This window comes from Cnephaeus nilssonii (genome assembly GCF_951640355.1).
Source record: "Cnephaeus nilssonii genome assembly, chromosome: 2".
Lineage (NCBI taxonomy): Eukaryota > Metazoa > Chordata > Mammalia > Chiroptera > Vespertilionidae > Cnephaeus > Cnephaeus nilssonii.
This window is the reverse complement of record NC_137073.1, coordinates 106,568,527-106,588,401: the sequence shown is the minus strand read 5'-3', so window position 1 is coordinate 106,588,401 and position 19,875 is coordinate 106,568,527. Positions and strand designations below refer to the sequence as shown.

Sequence of the window (19,875 nt, the reverse complement as noted above, 5' to 3'; positions counted from 1 at the left end):
GTGCCCACAGCCACAAGATGGCGGCGCCCAGTCCCCTTAGCCCTGCCGGGGCGGCAGACATGTGGCAAGGCCAGGCCCGCCCCCAGGCGGGCCCAGCCGCTCTTCGCGCCTGCCTCTGGAGTCCCCCAGTCCCCTCAGCCCCTCAGCCACCCAGGGCTGGCCTGAGGCACAGGCAAGCCTCAGATGTCGGCTACCCAGCTGCCCAGGTCTGGCCCGAGGTGTAGGCAAGCCTCGGATGGTGGCTGCCCAGCCGCCTAGAGCCGCCTGAGGCTCAGGTAACCACGGCTGGCTGAGGCTTGCACTGCCGGCAGTGGCAGCAGCAGAAGTGTGATGCAGTGTTGCCTTCCCCTGATTGCCGGATCGCCTCCCGCCCCTGAGGGCTCCTGGACTGTGAGAGGGGGCAGGCTGGGCTGAGGCCCCCCCACTTCCAGTGCATGGATTTTCATGCACTGGGCCTCTAGTCACAATTATAATATGCAAACTCTTGAATCACCAAAGCTCTCACAGCTGAAGTTTAAAAGCTGGATGGAGGAGGCTGCTCTTTGGTCCAGCCAGCAAACACCACATTTATTCTTATGTTAGCATGTTAGTGCCTCAACAAGGGCGATCATCTGAAAATGGGATTGCCTTTTCCTCCATTGCTGAAATGCTGGGAATTAAAATATTCTGGGTGAGAATCAGTGACAGGCCTTGGAAGCCATCTTCACACATTGGGAAAAGCTGCTCTTCTGACAGAAGCTGAAGTTGTTTGTCATTTGAAATCCCTCAATTTGGAAGTAGATATAAACATTTTCTTCTCTTTGATTTTGCAGATGTTCGTAAATATGTGATACTTTTATATTACTGCTTTGGGTTAGCTTTGAAAAGAATCATCTAATTTCAGAACTTAACCATATACAACTCTAAAGGAGGGGCGATGTGTAGGGGGTAAGAAAAAGCAACACACTCTGAAACCAGACTCTAGAAACCATAGAAGCTGTGTAAATCTGGGCCAGTGGGTTTCCTTTGTTAATCAGTTTTTCTACATATAAAATAGAAGTGAAAATATCCCATGTGAGTTTTTCCAAGAACCCTATGTAATAAAAGCCTAATATGCAAGTTGTCCCCTTGGTCAGTCATTTGACCAGGAGTTCGACTGGGAGACTGAGAGTTCGTCCGCTCGCTATGACGTAGGTGGCAGTGGAGGCACTGTTGGCCCCAATGGGCCCCGACAGGCCCCAACAAGAGTGGGACCACAGCGGGATGGTGGAGCAGGTGAGCGGATGGCGCCAGGCCAAGGCAGGTGTGAGCGGGGGCCTGATCACCCCGCAGATGGCGCCCAGCAGTGGCGGGGGGGGGGGGCTGCCTCCTGGCTCCCAGGTGCTGAGGGAGCCAGGCGGGCCACCTCCCCTCCCCGGCCCCAATCAATCGCCCCACAGGCTGGATGGTGGAACATGTGAGGGGGCGGCGCCAGGCCAAAGCAGAGTGCCAGGCAGGGCTGTGGGGTTGCAAGGCTGAGGGCACAAGCTGGGGCCTGATTTCCGCAGGCCACCCTGAGGGATCCCATCCATGCATGAATTTGTGCACTGGGCCTCTAGTCAATAATATTTATCATAGATTATCTTATTCTATGACTCTAAAGTAGGGGGGTTTCTTTTTATAACAAACACCCCAAGACTTAGAAGCTGAAAGTGAGCTATCCCTCAGAACTGTTACTGTGGGGATGACTGTCCACTCATCCCATCAATGGTAGGCTGACTCCAAATCTCTGTAGGGCTCCTCTATTGAAACTGCCTTCAGAGCATGCTCATGAGACACATAAGAAAAAGCGATCTCATTATTGTTCCAGTTGGATTTTGACTCCAAACAACATTCATCAGCTTGGCTCCCCCACCTTATTTACTAAACTTGGCTCTGAATGAGTGCAGGTTGTTCAAACTATCCTACAATTGCTTCAGCATCAATTGGCTAGATAAAGAAATCCCCAAAGTGACTAATCTGAAGGCAGCAGACACTGGAATGTATACATTTTGGCATCTTCATTTAAACCAAAAAACAAGCCATATAAATAAACATTTCATGTTTTCCTAATCCCTGGGCAGTTGGTATCATCTGTTTAACAAGAAAACAAATGAAGATCCAGGAAAAGCAACTGTCATGGGATCTTTTGTGCAGTGGCTGCCCTAGGCCAGTAGTTTTCAACCAGGGGCATTTTTCTCTCTCTCTCTCACACACACACCCAGGGGGTGACAATTTGACAATATCTGGAGACACTTTTTAAAAAATATATTTTTATTGATTTTAGAGAGGAAGTGAGAGGGAGAGAGAGACAGAAACATCAATGATGAAAGAGAATCATTGATTGGCTGCCTCTTGCACACAACCCAGACATGTGCCCTGACTGAGAACTGAACCCTGACCTCCTGGTTCATAGGTTGACACTCAACCACTGAGTCACACCAGTTAGGCTGGACACACTTTTGACTGTCATGACTCAAGGAGGGGTACGTGCTGCTGGAATCAAGTGGTAGAGACCAGAGATGCTGCCGAACATCCTACCATGTACAGGGCAACCTCCAACAATGAGGAAATATCCAGTCCAAAATGCCAGTTATTCTGAGGTTGAGAAACTCTGTCCTAGGCTGAGAATTTTGACTCCCAGTCTGTTTAGTTGCCCTCACTCAGGTCAGTGTGACTATCCCTGTGTCCTTGCATTTCCCAAAGTAAACGCTTCCACATGTATTTTTCTTTGGGAATGAAAGAGTAAAGTTTTTCCATGCTATGTTTGCCACTTGAATATCTCCCTTTGCCCTAGGCTCCTTTACCAAAGGATATTAAACGGTCACAGAGGTTGCCTGGAGATGCATTTGGCATCTTAAAAGTCTAATTGGCAGGAAAATTAAAGCAACTTAAAATGTGTGTGCTCTTCGGGGCGATGTGCTATTCCCACTCCATATTATTACATCACAGAGACAGCTGGGGTGAGAGCAGCTGGGACTTCCGGCACTATCGTTTTGGCATGTTGCTATAAATTTGTCCCTTCTCACTACAAAACTGAGAAAGAAGAGAGGAAAAAACAGTACCAAGGCCAACTACGCTTGTCTAAAGGTTGCTCCTCCATGTCCTTCAGAAGCCCCCAACATGGCTCCCTTGTTGTGAAGTTAATTCAATAAAGGAAGGAATGCACTTCATTCGATATGCACTTTTGGTAACAGAGGAATAGATCTTGGCGTATAAACTGTGTAGGAGAGAATGTCAAGCCTAAAAGCATTTCTTTTCCACCTCAAACTTTTAAAATAATATATGTACCATGCAGTTATTAAATTTTCTCAGAGGACTTGCTGAATTTTGTGGTCAAAAGAGAACCCTTTCACATAATGGTTTTGCCTCCCACCTAAATAGCTGTCAACAGCACCAATAAGCACACAGTGTGGAGTGTCTGTGGCTGGTCTTTCAAACCTCCACGGAACTCTCACTTGTTGGCCTCGTCTGAACCTGATTGTCTGGAAAGGTTCCCCAAACCAAGCATAAGTTTCTACCTTAGGAAAGATGCTGTTGATCATTTTCAGTGGCCAATGGTTGGTCAACCACAAAAGTAGATCTTCTTCGAGTAGAGAAAATAAGACGCGCTCTTGATATCTGAGCCAAACACTACAATGTAGTGAGGAAAGAAAGGGCAGCCAAGGTGAGTGCATTGTTGTCCTGACATATTGGAGAAGTCACTTTTGGCATCTTTCTTTCCTTTGAGCCACTATGGATATTAAATCTGCAGGTCATGTTACTGCTCAGTTGAAAATTCTATCTTGTACCATTCCTAACTGACTCTTACATAAACCTCACATTCCAGGGAGACTGCCCTGTAACCCCAGGACAAGGGTCATGAGGCAAGATCTTATAAGACACTACACCATCCCTCTCCTGTCCCCACTCAAAGCCCACAGCATGGTCTTCAGAGTCTCATGATCAAGGGACTGGCTGACTCAATACATGGATGAATTCTCATGACGGGACACTGGGAAAAACTACTTTGGTCCACTTTGTTGAAGAGAAATTAAAATTCTCTGAAGTTATAACATAAGTGACATCCTAGACACCAAGTGGGTTCTATTCCTTTCTTCCCCTCTCCACCCCATCATATCTAAGTTCTGTCTGATATAAAAGCCCCAAAATATCTCAAAGATAAGTCATGCAACATTGGGTCAGAAAACACACACACACACACACACACACACACACACACACACACACACACCACTTTCATAACTACAATGGCCTCAAGAAAAATACCAAAGAAAATATGAGGTCTAGAGAAAACAAAAAGAAAGTAAATGTATGAAACTTGGTGAGAAAGTACCACATTGGGTAGACGAGCAATTTTTCTCTACCCTCAGTTGGAAGATAAAGACACACTACTTGGGAAACCCTTCCTTCATGAGCAGGAGCAAAACAATGTACTCTCCCAGGCGCTGAGTGAAGACTAGGTTCCTACTTAACTTCTTTACTTCTTCCACCCCTTTCAACACACACACACACACACACACACACACACACACACACACACACACACACACACACCAGGCAGGCACGTATACATTTTCAGTTTAAAGCTGGCTCCCTTGGAGCAGAAATGGTGGGCCATTGAAACAGCCTTTATATGCACAGCCCATGCTGTGGAGACATTGAAATGTCCCTGCTCATGATTTGTGGCATCAAGGAGCCTCTCAGAGACAAGATTCTCTAATATGTCCTGTTTGGGGGTTGCTAGAACACAGGGGTGAAGTGTAAGCATATAGCCAGCAGCAACGAGCTATGTGTTATTGCAAAAGTGTTAAATTCTCCTTCTCATAGAAAACCATGTAGAAATGCACATGGCAGCCTGCTCTGCTTGTGAATGACCATGAGTCAAGTTTATTCAATAGCCCTTAACTGCTCACCAGTAAATGTAAAATGGAGACTAGAATAAAATGAAGTTTCCAGGTTTTGCTTTTTAGCCATAGATTCAGCATGTCTCCTCTGAGTCCGCGTATGGTCTCTGTTAACAGACAAACTTAGACTAAACTATATACTCAACCAAGTTTCTCTACATCTATTCATGATAAGCTATTCAAATTACAAGTAGTTTATTGGGAGAAACAGGCAATAAAAATGAAACCCTCCAAAAATATACCCCCAAAATCTCAAGGATGCATTTTCACAAGTAACCCTTTATAGCATTGTTGTGTTAATTATGTCATGACTGGTTCACTTTTGAATCTGAGCTAAATCACATTGGCTTTTCTGTTTAGTATTCACTAAATGAATGAATTCGCTCAGTTTTGTCCTGGCCAAATCTCACATACATTTCCAAAGGGCAGCCTGTGCTTTTAGCCTTCACTAATGAAGTCACACATCCCTGTCTCACTGCCACAGACATCGGGGCAGGATGTCACAGATCCAGAAACAAGTTGCAAGATTCTTCTCTTAATAGCTGAGGTCACAGGAAAATGAGTGATGAGGGGGTGAGAGGCAGGGATATTTTAAAGCAAAAATTCCAGCTATACTTGTGATTTCTGCAGATAAAAATCAACGATGACAGGCAAGTCTCTAGCTATTCCTGTCTAATTATATTTAGTACTTTCCAGTAAGTTCATTAGCAAAAGGCTACAATCCCAGACAATAGAGCAAGAGCCAGGAGACATGTGCTCTACACAGTGAAGCCAGATATCAGGCAGGCCATGTAGTATTTTCTTCTGAAATCCTCCAAGGCCAGATATTCAGAGAAAATGTCATATTCACAGCTTTTGTTACTGTTGTTGTTATACTGAAAATGTTATGGAAGAAAACATTTTTTATCAACTGAATGTGATATATTAAAAGCTGAAATGTCATGATCTAGAGCGGTGGGTGTACATTATTGAAGATTTTTGTTACAATTTTGTTAGGTGGGGCACACTGAAAGCAACTCCTTGCCCTTTTATTCTTTGATAGAGAGGATTCAGCTTACATCACCTCAGTTAAATAAGCATTTATACTGGCAGGGTCAACTTTGTTAATCAATAGGCCAGTCACCCAAAGCCGTGTCTACCAAGTACACCCAACACAAATAGCATTCAAGGTGCCCGTTCAAACAAAGCCAAGAAAAAAATGCCTCCCCTGACACAAAGGGCAAGAGAACAATTCAGGGACCACTGGCCATCTCACCTTCTGCTCCTCTGTGCCCTGAGAAGTGAGACCTTGGGAAAGACGTTGGGATGCTCACAGATATTAAAGAATAAGCAATTAATTCCCTTTACAAAATGCTGTGTTCTCACATTCCTTTCACACCTTCAACCCCTTCAGCCTCCACCACCAGGGATTCTTTGTACTTGTTAGTCACGTCTAATCCTTGCCCCATGACAGAGGAAGAAACTTAGGATCACAGAGGAAAAAAAAAAAAAGTGAAGCTAATGATCAATATGACTCAATTGGAAGTCTACATTTTCAGTAGACAAGCCCTGAACTAGGGTATCACCAACTCTTTGATTTGCCTCATTATCACAATGGTCTGGGCTTCTGCATAGACACAGCCTCAACTGTTTCAATGAGAAAAAGAATCACAAAGAAAAAGCACATAGAAAACTTAATTCACATCAGAGGCTTTCAAACCAAATGGAAATAAGTGCTATTTCTTCCTTCACATTGCACTGAAAGGGGGAAAGAAATTAAAAAGCAACCCCTGACATCTGGAAGCTACCCTGACACTCACAAATAGGCCATGTTATTCTCTGATTGCAGATACACAATCTCCCAGAACACCAACCTCCCTATAAGGTTACTGAAAATCATGGGGAAAGTAAGATAAAAACAAAAACTTGGTAATTTTGTCTAGGCACAACAACAAAATCACCCACAGAATAGCCAAACATTTATCTGTCTAGACTAAATGAATGACTGGGACTTTTTTTTAAACCAATTATAGTTTATTCTCCCTTTAGCCCTATAGGTAAGACCTACTGAAAGACCCAGTTATAGAATTGTCCTTGCTTTCTGACTGCATCCAATCTAGAGAGAATCTCTTCCTCCTTGAGCCTCCCCAAGTGACCTCCCAAGGCCCCAGTTCCACAAGAGGTCCTTTCCATCACCTGCTCACTAGGAGTCTCATGGTTCCCATCGTGTGGGTCCAACCTCACTGCAGCAAGTAATGAACTCGGGGTGTTCAATTATACACTTGTGTCTGATGATTTGGCTGTCACAGAACATTTATGCCCTTCTCCCCGCTGTAAAGTCAGAAGGTCTCTGCAGAGTGGAGCTATTCCTCCTTGGATAAATGGCCTTGCTCTCCACGCCAAGGAGCCCTGTCTACAGAGGGCAGACAGCACAAGGCCTGAGCTGTCCAGATCCGGCCCATTTTACTTCTAGACTCAGATACCTTACTTGTTTATCTACTGACAATTCATGTTTTGGTTCATTTCCAATCTCAAACAAGCCTCTCCTCCCCTCACTTGCTGGCTGGTGTCCCCAGACTATTGTGCCACAACCTGAGTGACTAAACATCCCTGCTGCATGGGCACTCCATCCTTATTCCCTATGCCCCCCACTCCCACCCCCACCCCCATCAACTACCTGCTCTCATCTTTCTGTGAGTGCTGGCTACAGACTAGGCTAGTTCCTTTTCAGACATTAAATTCAATCTGCCCAGTAATTCCATATAAGACAACTGATACCCAGAGTCACTAAAATAGGCATATTCTCTCCCCGCCCCCCCCCCCCCCCCCACACACACACGGAACTGAATGGGTGTCTGACCTCCCAACGGCTTAGAACTCTCTCCAGTCTTCAACTCTCCTGATGCAGATAATAAAAGGTACCTACCAGGATCTGCCTGCACTTTAACCTTACAACTTCAGCATAATAAAGGAGAGAGAACGCTTTTATGTGCACTACTGCCACCGACCCCTGAATCAGAACCTCTGGGGAGCAGCATTTAGGAACTCACATTTTAACAAAGTCTCCATACGCCCTTTCCAGCTGGCCAAGCCTCGGGCTAGGAAAAGGGTTGCTTTCTGGAGTTCCCTTTCCATTTCCAAGCCAGGATCCTCTCTCTAGAGCGGGGGTCCTCAAACTTTTTAAACAGGGGGCCAGTTCACTGTCCCTCAGACCGTTGGAGGGCCGGACTATAGTATAAAAAAACAACAACTATGAACAAATTCCTATGCACACTGCTAAGTCGGCTGCTAAGCAGGACAGGCAGCGGCGGCAAAAACACCCGGCGGGCCGGATAAATCCTCGGCGGGCCGCATGTGGCCCGCGGGCCGTAGTTTGAGGACCCCTGCTCTAGAGGTTCAAAAACCTAGATTCTGAATTGATCCCAGCACTGGCTCATAGTGCCACTAAACACATTATTTACCTTTTCTGATCTTCAGTTTCTTAAACTGCAAATTGGGAATAACATCTATTGAACAAACGAGGCCTCAGATAAACATATGCTGAAGAAACAATCTTATGATGAAAGTGCCTGGTAAACAATGATTATTCTCATGCTGGTTTTCCAGGGTCTCCCTGTTATTCTCTCTCTACAGGCATATGGAACCCAAGGAAACAGCTTCCCATTTTACTGAATAGGCTGGTCCACAATCAGCTGCTATAGTGCCTACATCCGTGGGGGCAGGGCCTGGGAGGACACAGGCAGAAAGCTGCTGTTCATGGAGACTGACACTCTCTCATGTCACCCTGCCTTCCAACCCACCTCTCAGTGAGTTTCTCTTGGCTCTGCACAGCTGTTGACATGACTGATGTTGCAGGCAAACAACTTCCCAGAGGCCAGCCCCGAACCGGCTGGGCCCAGACAATGACAGGTAAATTGGGCAGCAGTAATGTTGTTTGGGGTGTTGGTGTGAGCTGCGGTGTGTCCTGATTAGATGGAAAAAATAGAGTCCATTGTGTTTGTGAGGCAGAAAGAGAGAGAACCCAGAGAAGGTTGGCCCTGCACAAAATCCATGGCCCAACCCCAGGCCCGACCTCTGACCCTCAGTCAGGGCCCCAGGTACCACGGTATGTTGTGCACGGTGCAGACCTTCCATGTTTGTCCCTGAGCCTGTTCTATGGCCCTGCTTGGTCTTCCTGTCCATCCCGTCCTCTGTCCTCATCCCTCCCTGGGGTGTGGAGGACAAAAGTCTGCCTTTAAGCCAGGAGACCTGGATTTTAATCCCACTTTTGCTGCCAGTTAGCTCTGTAACTTGGGTAATCATTTAGCATTCCTTTGGCCCAATTTTCTTACTAAATGGAGAAACAGTTAAATGGGCAGCAAGCACACAGTGGGGGGAATTGAGCCCCATTACCTCTAAGTTCCCTTCCTATCCATATTCTGTGGCAGTGCTGGCCTGGGGGCCCCATGCCAGCATCCTACCTTGGTTTGCTTTCTTGAGACAAAGCCATATACTCCACGACCTGCTCTTCTCACAGCCTTCCCACTCCCCACCCCTCTACCTCCTCCAGCCCAGCGTACTTACCTTCCTAAATCCTTAGAGTGAATCTCCCCTCTAAGATGAGAGATACTGTATAACATGCACCCACTCCTAGAAAATATAAATTTTCCCTAATTTGCAGGAGTAAGCATGAGACATGGAGTCAAACAGACCCAAATGATAATCTTGGCTTTGCTAAATTAACATGGGTTTTTTTGAGCAAGTTACTAGATATGTTCAACTTCTAGTATTAGCAGATCCATTTCCACCTACAATGGATCTGCTGATACCCACTTTGTCAGGCTGTGGGGAGGATTAAGTGAACACAGTTCCTATAAAGCACAGTGCCTGGCACATATGTGAGCTCAACAACTGTGGTTGCCTTCCTTTCCCATCTGGGTCATATTGGTGCTTCTTTACAACCAACCACACCCTGAAAATTCTGCCTTTCCTCCAAGGCAGTGACTAATCCTGAGAGTCAATGGGGAGGGCTGCACATTGTCCACCTCCAAGGATGTCATTCAACAGAATGTACCCCCAGGGCTCCAATGGGGAGCGCGCCAGTGGTGCTGAGATGTCCACATCTACCTTTCTCGCCTCCCAAACACTTCCTGACATCTCACTTTGTTTCCAACCTTGGACTGGTGAGTTATCTTCCATATCTTCTATCCTTATTTGACCCATGCAGTCTGTTCAGTGTCATTCCCTGAGATCCAGTTCTGACTGGTCCCTTTCAATATCTTCCTAGTACATCCAGCACATATGCACTTAAACTCAGAGTCCCCAGACTACATTTAAAGTCTTGCATAATCTTCCCCTGGGCCTTTCCTAAGCTCATCTCTCGTGTTCCTTTACATCTCACTCTGCTCCGGCCAACCCTGACTTCTGATCCTCCAGATTTCCTAATTCCATGTTTTCCTCTTGCTGTTCCCTCAGTGTGGGAAGCCACATTGCCCATTTCTGCCCATCACAAGCCTGTCCTCTCTTCAAAGCTGACCAAAATCTTTACAGGTATCTCTTGCTTTTAAATCACTATAGATCTTGGCCTTTAATTTTTCTCTTTTTTTCCAATTTGTATTTAGGTCATATATGATCTTGTCTTTTCAAACATCCTTGATGCCTGAGGAGAACAATAGCATCCTACTAATTTAAATATGTTCACAGCACTTAATACAGAGCCCCACTCACAGGAGCTACTCGACAGGTGCATACTAAATCGAACCCTCCAGCGGAATATACTGCCAACTTCATCTAGATCAATGGTTCCCAATGCGGGCACACGCCTCACGGGGGGGCAATTTGATTTTTAAGGGGGGCGATTCGAGAATGAGTTATTAACAGTGAAGTTTTTGCATTTCTTATTGTTCTAGGGGCCTCATATACAGTATATAAATATATATTGTGGCATATTTATGCATTTCAGTTCTCTATTATGTTTTGAAACTTTATTTGCTATTTTTTCATATCACTTCATATTATTATTATTATTTTAACAATTTCTTAGTGATTTCTTTCTCAGTACTTCAACTGTCCTTTTGTTCTTTTATTTTTCTCTCTCATGGATGCCATGTTCTTTATAAGCTTGTTTAGACCAAGTTAATGGCCTTTTAGGCTTCCTCTATGTGAATAGCAGTTCACTTTTTAAATAATAAGAATTATATGTCACAGGGGGTGGGGGCAGGGGCGGCGCATCAGGATTTTAGAATGGTTAGGTGGGACATGACCAAAAGAAGGTTGGGAACCATTGATGTAGATGTTGTCATATAATAAGACGAAAACAAATGGGCAGTCACCACTAGGAGTGCTCACAGGTAGCTGGGAGATAGAATGATGCAATGGTTTTAAAACTCCATATCTGAGGTCACACGGTGAATACAGGGTCTTGAAAAGAGTAGGCATCCAGACATGTTTGTTTTATAAGTAAACGCAAAATGGAGAAACCTGGATTTAAATCTTGAATTCACCTTTCCTGAACTGTGTTATCTGGGTAAATTGCTTAACTTACTAAGGGTCCATTCTTTCATTTATGAAGGGATGGCAATGCTATTTGACGGAAGTTTTGGGAATATTAAATCAATCAATGCATATAAAGCAGTTAGCACAGGATTGAACAGATAGAGAACACTTTAAAATAGCTTGTTGTTTCCCTAACTGGTTTGGCTCAGTGGATAGAGTGTCAGCCTGCGGACTCAAGGGTCCCAGGTTCGATTCTGGTCAAGAGCATGTACCTTGGTTGTGGGCACATCCCCATTAGGGGTTGTGCAGGAGGCAGCTGATCAATGTTTCTCTCTCATTGATGTTTTCTAACTCTCTATCTCTCTCCCTTCCTCTCTGTAAAAAATCAATAAAGTATATTTTTTTAAAATAGCTTGTTGTTATCATCATCATCATCATCATCTACATTGTTGACCTATATAAATATTGTCTAGATTAATTTAACATCAATTTATTTGCAAAGATGCATTGCTCCTTAAAAATTCTGACAGGTGATTTGACAATTTTTTTTAACAACAACAAAAAACCCACTGAAACACCTATAATGTAAAAACTTCCACAAACTGGGGAAGAACTTGACTCAAGTTGCACACCTTCTTTTTAAGAACGTGTGAATTCCGTGGGGGTGAGGTGCAAAAACTGGTGTATGAAAAAGAAATTAAAAATAGGTCTTTAGGAAATAAAATCCTGTGACTTTTGGCATTGCTCAAATGTAGAAAACGCATCTGCAGTATTTGGAACCAGTGGCCAGATTGGAAGCTATGGTACCTAAATCAGTTTCCCTGAGAGCCACCCACACCTGCAAACACTGTTTTCTAAAGGCATGTGCTCAGAGTTTTCCTAACCCTGTTAGACATCATCAAACAATTATAGAGAAGCTAGTCAAATGCAGGATTTTAGGATTGTAGGAATTAGGAACAGAAAAGGAGCTTGGAAATGATCTAGTTCAAACTCCCAATTTTGCAGATGAAAATTCCTTTTTTTTTTAATGAGTGTGTAGAATGATATCTTTGTGGTTTAAATTTGCATGGCTAATAATCTTTTCATGTGTAGATGAAAATTCTTAAGGCCCAGAAAGGACTTCACATTGCCCAGCGGCTTCTCCTTTGGTGGCAAAGGAGAATTTCATGACACTTTTTGCTGTTAACATAGGATTTCTGAATGGGCAGCTGTGGTACAACCTCAGGAGGAAAATGGCAGAGTCTCCTTTGTGGGCCTCTTCACTTGTGGAGGGAAGAGAGGTAATGTGTTCTTGGGGAGATAAAGGTTCTTTCACTGACTGACTCAGAGGTAAGTTGATTACCTTTGCAAGACACTAGACAACACTAACAATGATCTTTCCCTCTAGACCTCATCCAGAAAGCTGAAATACATGGACACAAGACGAAACAACACCTTTGAGTTTCACATCAACACCCTTCTCAGATACACGCTTTGCAACAGAGGTCTTAAAAAGAGGTCTTTCTAGTTCTTTTGAGACTAAGCTCCATTCTAGAATGCTTATGGCACAAGCATCACAGGCATGTTTAGATATATCTGCAAGGATTTCACATAAGCCTAGAGAGAAGAAAGTTGATTCTACAGAGAGGGTCTTCGTTTCTGCTTTTAACATTCTCTCATTACCCACTTCTCTTTCTCTTTGCAGTGATACAGCTCTGCTATTCCAGCTATCAAAGCCAGAGGCCAGTAGGAAGTTCTCAATGAGAGCAGATGGCTAAGATGGTGTTTTTTTTTAATACACTTCTATTGATTTCAGAGAGGAAGGGAGAGGGAATGAGAGAGAAACATCAATGATGAGAGAAAATCACTGATTGGCTGCCTCCTACATGCCCCTCCTTGTGATGGAGCCCACAACCTGGGTATGTACCCTTGACAGGAATCAAACCTGGGACCTTTCAGTTCCCAGGCTGACACTCTATCCACTGAGTCAAACTGGCTAGGGCTGAGGACAGTTTTCAAAATTAATTTCATGGGCTGTTAATAAGTGTGGTCTAAAAAAAAATTATGTGCTTAGAAAACATTGAATTAGTTAACTTTAAACAAGACTCACCACTAAAATACTTGTTAGTGCCTTTTATATGCTAATGTGCAATATGAATCTCTTGGCAGAGCTGTGGAAATATAATATATAAAAAAATTTTCCACACTTCCCTAACTAATTTGATTTTTTCCTCCGCAAGTCCTACTTTAGTCCTACTAGAGCATAAGTTTTAAGCCACTCAATTTGTGGTACTTAGTTATGGTTGCCGTAGGACATTAATATACCTAGATGTGAATTTTAGCTCTGTCAGTAGCTCTATGAATTATTTAAACATTCTCCCCCTGATACTTTAAGGACACTTACCTTTCTGTGATTGTTTCTCTGAGGCCACTGGCCACTCCTTTGACCACAGTGCTAGCTTTGGGCGTCAGCACCACCTGAGATATAAAAAACGAGCCCTTCTTTCTTCTCTCGGTGATGGACGCCTGAAGGAACTGAATCAGTTTTTCCGGGTCTGTGGTGTTGGCCCAGGGTGCTGGCATCATCTGTCCAGGCCAGAGGAAGGGCACCTCCAGAGCCACGGGACTGTGGTAGAAGACCAGCACCTGGTAGTCCTTCTCCCACAGGTACTTTAGACTCACTTCCTGTGCAAAAATCGCTGGGCACATTTTATTTCCATAGATGTCTTTCAGCATCTGGACCAATTTTTCATGGTGATATTTCTGCATTCCATAAAAATGATTGAAGTCCAAGAACACGACCTCCTTACGGTGATCTGTGAGGAATGCATTGATCTCCTCAAGGCCCTCGTTGACTTTGGCACTGAACAAACCATGAGCAAAGTAGAGTTCATTGTCGGGGTCTCTGGGCTTGGTGGAAATTCGAAGATCAAAATAACGGATCCCAGCTCCTAGCTGACCAGTAAAGTTCATCGTTTGAGTGGCTAACCATTTCCGCATCAGCTTTTTGGCCACAGTTCCAAAAACAGAGACAAAATTCTGGACAGTTTCTGGCTGTTCAGGCCCAACTGGAGAGGCTTCGTCGATGTAGAAGCTGAAAGAATCGTGAGATCCTAGAAAAACAACAAGGCACAGTGTGGTTACATTTCAGTCCTTCATCCTCCCCAACCTCTTTCCCTCTTGCAATGTCTATATCTCTCTCTCAAATGAGCCAAAGGAAGCACTAAGCAATATTTACCAAGTTCATTCTCATGCCTCAGGGAGTTTTTTTATAGCCTAGTATAATAACAGAGCAAATTGGTTGTGAAGTTGATAAAAAATTCCTTCTGATCAACATTTTAAAATTCAAATCATCATCTTCTACTTCTGTCAACAAAGAATTTAATGTATTCATTAGGATTGGTTTTCCATATACTGACCATTCAAAAATAGGACTTATGGGGACCTACCAGTTCCCAAATACTTTGTCTATAATGTTGCCCCTGTTCTTCATTTGGGGTAATTTGAAGCCTAGAAGACTTATTTCAACGAATAAAGAAACTCTGCTTATTTCAATGAATAAAGAAGCCCTTTCCACCAGCAGATAGTCAGTGTAAGAATGGCAACCTCATACCCTTTGGAAAACACAAGAGGTCAAAGGGTAGAAGAAAGGAGAAATAAGGCAAGAGGACAGTCCAATGCTGACATGTTTAACATTGTTTCTGACCCTGCATTTGGGCAACTGTCATCTTAGATAAGGTTGCAAGTTACCACAACTGAGCATATTAAAAAATTAACTAGGAGGCCATTTTCTTTAGATACTTCCTCTTAATAGCAAAGTCTCTTTTGGGAGTTGGCTTCCCAATTTAAAAGAGTTTCTTCCTAGGAAGAACAAGGACAACCTATTTCTTTATTTCTGGCAGAAATAAATAACTACAGATATGTAGCAACTAATGTATGATTTGCGTGTAAGTACAGAGAGCCACTTAAAATATTATTGGACCCCATAGAGAAAAATTATTTCAAGTCATAATTTTATTCTTAAAGCCTCCTTTACTTCTTGGGTGTGATCTACTATCTAGGTAAAATTAATGTATCCTGGATTTTTTACACATTAGCAGATGTCATCATTCCCCATCTGTCCTTATGCTTCTTCACACCTTGTGGTCCACTCCTGATCTATATTCCTTAAGGGACACATTCTTCTAGGTCATTACTCCTACCACCCAAACACACATACGCACACATACACACACACATGCACACTCACGGCCCTCTAAATTGATCATCTATCACCTTTTGGCTTTTGTCTGATAAGCTATTTGAAGTGATTTTTTCAATGATGCAATAATTACCTTTGATTTTATTCCATATCTATGTTAATTTATATCTATATCTATATATGTATATATCTATGTCTAGCATTAAATGGTCCATAGAAATCATAAGAATATAGATTTCAGGCACCATGGTAGGTTGTTAGAGAAAATATTTTGAAAAATACTTCGATGCCTTGCCAATCATAACCTTTAAGATTTGGAACAGATAACTCTTTAGAATTATAAGATTTTTTTTCAAATAATTAAAGGTAACCCCCAAATACAGAAATGTCATGTTTAATTTAATCTGGAACTGCCTGATATAGTTATCTTTAGTACATGGTATGGGGAGAAAATGTCAGCACTTTCTAAATATGCAAAACTGGCAGTTTGGATCTGGCATTGGCAAGTTTTAATAGGGATTGAAATTGCTATATATTGATTAATATTTGCTATTCAGTTAATTGCTAATATAAATTGAGAAACTAAACACTCTGTACTATTGCTGAATATAAAAGAGAGTCTGTGTAAAGAAAGAAATACAGAGGTGAGTTTAAGAAGTGTTAGAATTAAATAACCTAGGTATAAATAAATAAATGAACACTCAATATAAGTGCTAATTTTAAAAATTTTAAATTTAATTTCAAGTTATGTGAAAAAGGGTGGATGAGAGTAATTGGTTATTTCTGTAATCTAATAGAAGACATCACTGGAAGCAAGTAGAAATGGAATTAAATATAACTAGATTTCTTTTTCCAGAAATGAGTGGGTTTTTGTTTCAATATGACTTTAATTTCAACATTCTATCATATTGCTATATGCCAATTTTTTCAAAGCCTAGGAAATTCATCACTTTTGAAAATCCTATAAAAGGATATTATAGTTTCTAGTTAAATTACTTGTTGACATTTAAGGAAAATGTGTTATTAAGGTCAAAATAAGGTAGTGTCAAAATAAAAATTAAAAATAACTAATGGTCAGGAGAAGACATTGGTACCCCCATCAATATTTGTTCTAAGCTAGATGACTCTGAGGTGCATGTACAGTGTTTGGGGCAGAATTACGTACCCAGATACAAACAGTATTTGGAGAGGAAAATTAAATCATCAATCAATACAAAACACTATGCATTTTAGGACAAAATACATATCTAATGTTGGCCCAAAAAGTAGTATTTTCATGACTTTTAATTTCATTTGGAATAGTACTTCCTCCCTAATTTTATCATTTTTACTAAACCATTAAATTTTCTATTTGAACTTAAACCAAAAATACAGCAGTACTTTATGACCTTTCAATAACAGAGAAAAAGTCTGGACCAGCCCTGTGTCCTTAAAACCACGGAGCCCTGACCACCAGCAAGACAGTGCTAAGCATCATTTTTACTGTTCTTGGCTACATCCACAACCTCTCTGATTATCTGGCCTAATATTTTGCTTCTACACTGGTTGAGTATTACTGGGCTTCTGACCTCTTATCTTTCTCTTGTCCATAGCCCCAAAGGCATACCTTGGACCCGCTACTTAACGTTGTTCCTCGGATTCTGAACTGAGCCTCTCAACTTTGAGCTTGATTTGCACCTCTACTCAGAATAGAGCTGACCACTACCCTTGTGAACCCAGCCCAATCAAGTTCATTTGTTTTGGCTCTGAATGAGCGAATGGAATGGAGAAGGTTCTTTTCTTTCATTTCTTAGAAACAGGCACTTTTATTAGTTTCTTCTCAGTATGCTAGATTTTTCCCTCACTGAGGCAATAGGCACACATCTAAGATGGACCCCAACAATCCTGCCTCCTGGCATTCACATCCCTCCCGGAGTGTGGGCCCAATCTAGTGGCTTGCTTCTAATGAATTAAATAACACCAACACAATGGGACACCATTTCTGAGATTAAATAACAAATGATTGTGACCTCCATTTTGCTACTCTCTACCTTGCTGTTTTTTTGTTTTTGTTTTGTTTTGTTTTGTTTTTGTGGGAGAGGGAAAGACAAAGAGAAATATCGATGTGAAAGAAACACATATCACATTGATTGGTTGCCTTCTGCACGTACCCTGACCAGGGCCCAGGCTGAGGAGGAGCCTGCAACCAAGGTACGTACCCTTGAGCGGAATCCAACCTGGGACCCTTTGGTCCGCAGGCTTATACTCTATCCACTGAGCCAAACCGGCTAAGGCTGCCTTGCTGGCTTTGACAAAGCAAAGTGCCATGTTGGCGAGGCCCATGTAGTAAAGAACTGGAAATGGCCTCCAGCCACCAGCAAGCTAGGAATTGAGGCCTTCAGTGCAATAGGCCCATTCCAGACCACACTGAAAATAAATGAAATCCACTCTTGGTTTCTAACTGTCATGGAGGAGAGAAAATACCCAAATTATGGAAACAGTATTAATTCTCAAATCACTTTTTTAAAAGACTTAGGAAACATTTTATTTACTTTTCCACATTACCAATCACTGATATGAGTAGCTAAATCTTATATCTCCTTGGGAAAGCATAGCGCAATCGAGTGTCTATTACATCCTAGGTCAATCTTAGGTCACAGCATTGAGAGCTACTGGCTTTGGTCCCACAGCTGTCTTTGAAATGACCTATCAAATCACTTTTATTTGGTTTGGAAGTCAATCAGTTCTTTCTAATTGTAAACACATAGTGTTGAATCTGACAGGAAAAGAAAACTTTAAAATTAATTACTTAGTTCTTATGTGACAATATACAATTAATCTCATTAATTTTTGTTTACCCCACTGACTAAACTGATCAGCTATTTGGATTTTTTTGGAGACAAAGACCAAACCTTATTTCTGGTACATAATCTTGCCTCAGTCTCCAGGGGATGACCGTGTCTTTGTGGACAATATAAGAAATTTTGTGGCGCTAGCCAGTTTGGCTCAGTGACTAGAGTGTCGGCCTGCGGACTGAAGAGTCCCAGGTTCGATACTGGCCAAGGGCACATGCCTGGGTTGTGGGCTCGATCCCCAGTAGGGGGCGTGCAGGAGGCAGCCCATCAATGTTTCTCTCTCATCATTGATGTTTCTATCTCTCTATCCCTCTCCCTTCCTCTCTAAAATCAATAAAAATATTTTTTTTAAAAAAAAGAACTTTTAAAAAAAGGAAATTTTGTGTCATCAGAGAAAATGCATGCAATGCACAAACCAAAACACTTCTAGAATTGAACAGATCATTAAAAACCACACACTTGTAATTTAATGTATATACTTCTCTTGACATAAAAATCATGTAGAAAATACATTTTCAAATATTAAATAATCCCAATATATTTCAGTATATTAGAGCACTGAGATGAATCCTTTTGTAAAGAAAAAATCAAAATAGTCATGCTGTGGTTTCTCTTTGGGTAAATTTGTGTCTTTCATATTGTGAATAGCCTTCTCCCTCAGCCCATCTCAGAGGCAGTGAGAGGAAGGAAAGCAGGTTGATTTCCTTGCTTAAGTCTTTTGATCAAGGAACCCAGAGGCTCAATTTGAGAAGCCCTATTACACCGATGCCTCCCAGGCGTAGAGAAGCTCAATATTCACCACAATTTCTTTAAATTTCCTGAGTGGATTCCTTAGACCAATGGATAAGCTGTCAGTGAATAGTTTAAGAGCAGCGGTGGGTGTTCCCATCAAGGAGGGCAGAAAAGAGAGCTCGCTCCAAGGGCCACCCTTGTTGAAACTATTAAGACTTCTTTTCACATGAATTTCTTTTCAAGGACGATCATGCCAGAAAAAATAATAATTACAAGAGACCCCAAGAAGTGGAGCAGTCCTAAATGACTGTCTAAACCAGCTCACTCTGCATTCTCCCTCTCCTCTGGGCATCCGTCCGATTGGACCCTTCTGAGCATAGTCACATGGAATCCGAGGTTGTACACACCATGCTGCTAAGCCAATGACAACACCATCAGAGCCTTCTGATGGCAACACAACATCAGTGAGGGCAGCTTCCAAAAACAAAAGGTTCTGAAACTGGGAAGAATCTATATCCAAAATGTGAAGATTTAAGAAGACCAGTTGTCGGGTAATTAGAAAGAGCAGCAGACCCCGCTGCTTCCCTAGAGCAGGGGTACTGAACCAGTGGTAATTCTGACCCAGGGGACATTTGACAACATATGGACACCGTTTGTGTTGTTATCACTGAATGGCTGCTGGCAGCTAGTGGGTAGAGGCCAGGGATGCTGGTGAATATCCTACAATGCACCAGGCAGCTCCCACAGTGAAGAGTCAACCGGCCCCAAATAT

At 42.5% G+C, this 19,875-nt stretch overlaps 1 protein-coding gene across 1 annotated transcript in view; it reads right to left on the bottom strand.

Moving 5' to 3' along the window:
• The window catches only part of PLCXD3 (phosphatidylinositol specific phospholipase C X domain containing 3), a gene marked incomplete at both ends in the record, with an annotated part of 124,018 nt that overhangs the window by 32,468 nt on the left and 71,675 nt on the right, over positions 1-19,875 (bottom strand). The window contains one exon of the mRNA XM_079780665.1: positions 13,741-14,449. Within this exon, the coding sequence (XP_079636791.1) occupies positions 13,741-14,449 (709 nt within the window). The remainder of the gene's footprint in view (positions 1-13,740; positions 14,450-19,875) is intronic.